Source organism: Chinchilla lanigera, unplaced genomic scaffold (assembly GCF_000276665.1).
Source record: "Chinchilla lanigera isolate Chin_1 unplaced genomic scaffold, ChiLan1.0 scaffold00017, whole genome shotgun sequence".
NCBI lineage: Eukaryota > Metazoa > Chordata > Mammalia > Rodentia > Chinchillidae > Chinchilla > Chinchilla lanigera.
In genome coordinates this window covers 2,282,339-2,283,865 of record NW_004955418.1, presented here as the reverse complement: position 1 = coordinate 2,283,865, position 1,527 = coordinate 2,282,339, and the positions used below count along the sequence as shown (strand labels likewise).

Sequence of the window (1,527 nt, the reverse complement as noted above, 5' to 3'; positions counted from 1 at the left end):
CTACTCTGCCATAAATAAGGGTAAGTTTGAGACATTTCTAGCTAAATGGATGCACCTTGAGACCACACTCATAAGTGAAATAAATCAGACACACGTTTATATACTGCATTGTTCCTCTGGTGTGAAAAACCAAAAGTGTAAATAAGGACCAAAACATGTAACAGATATCGGAAGATGAGAAGAAAATGTTCAAATGAGAAGGGGAACAGGAAAGGGGAGGGAGAGAAGGAAAGAAGGGACAAGGAAAAAACAAAATGGAAGGGGAAAATGGAAACACCAATATTTTGTAAATAAGGAGGGGAAGAGGGGTTGAAGGGAGGGGAGGGGAATTTTTTGGGGGGTAGGAGAATTTTAAAAAAGAAGAAACAAGATATATCATACAGGTACAAATTCCCTGTGATGAATGCTATCATTATGTATATATACAATGTAACCATAAAATACCCGCCCCAATAACCCACTAGGATCATTCCAGACATTACCTGAACAATAGTGAATCCGGATCTGAGAATAATATCTTGGATCTCCTCCTCTTTGTCAACAATATCGGGTTTGATAATGGCCAGGGTTTTTTCTATATAGATCTGAGGCGGGGGCATTGATAGCTCCATTTTGTCCTTTCCAGGTACAACCTGTTTCTTGATAGGTATCAGCTGCAAAGACATGCATCCCCGATACCAAATTCAATGTAATTGTGACTGAAGAGTGGCAGCATTACTTATAAAAGCAGAAACTGCCGTATGTTTTTCTGTAAGCGGTGTCTCAGTGATTTCTCCTGTGACCAAGTTGAGTTCTGGGAACAAGACCTCGCAGGATCAAGAGCAAGGGGAGACTTGGCGGCGGCAGCATCGGACCGGTGGGGGGCGGGGGCAGGGAGAGGAGGGGAAGAGGAAGGAGGGGACTGGTCTGGTTAGCAACACTGCACGCCACTCCAGCAAAGGCGGAGCGGTCTCAGCTAGCTGCCTTAGTGAAGAGACCCACTGGGCTCCCTCTACATATAGAGTAGACTAGAAACCAGGGTCCCCACGTCCTCTGGCACGCCCCAGGATGAACCTCCGGGACACTCACCTGGGTGCCCGCCCTTCCAGCGCGGCTTGTTGCTAGGAGACTTGAAGCCACAGTTTCCTCCCTACGGTGGCTGTAGAGGGTCAATCCCATTAACAATTTGTACTAGTTTTAACCAAGGGAAATCAGCCACAGGCGTTTTTTATTTCCCCTGTGAACCTTAGTGTACTAGATGTTTTCTAAATTTCCTCATAGTCGGGGATATAGCTTAGAGGCACAAGTTCCTGCCTGGCAAGTGCAAGGTCCGAGTTCGATTTCCGGTACCAAAAAAAAAATTAAATTAAATTTTAAAAATATTCCGGGGGCTGGGGATTTAGCTCAGCGGCACAGTGCCTGCCTGGTAAGATCAAGGTCGTGAGTTCAATTTCTGGTTCCGGAAGAAAAACAAAACAAAACGAAAAATTCTGATAACCTGAAAAAGGCTTTTGCCAGGCATGATGGCACACACCTGTAATCCCAGCA

General features: G+C 45.3%; 1 protein-coding gene across 2 annotated transcripts in view; it reads right to left on the bottom strand.

Annotated features, from left to right (window-relative positions):
- Nme5 (NME/NM23 family member 5) overlaps positions 1–1,145 on the bottom strand; it is a 19,277-nt gene extending 18,132 nt beyond the window's left edge. For both annotated transcript variants that reach the window (XM_005382131.1, XM_005382132.1), the window contains exons 1-2: positions 1,069–1,145; positions 483–653 (exon numbers count right to left, since the gene is read on the bottom strand). In XM_005382131.1, the coding sequence (XP_005382188.1) occupies positions 483–611 (129 nt within the window). In that variant the 5' untranslated portion in view covers positions 612–653; positions 1,069–1,145. The remainder of the gene's footprint in view (positions 1–482; positions 654–1,068) is intronic.
- Between the last annotated feature and the right edge of the window lie 382 nt (positions 1,146–1,527).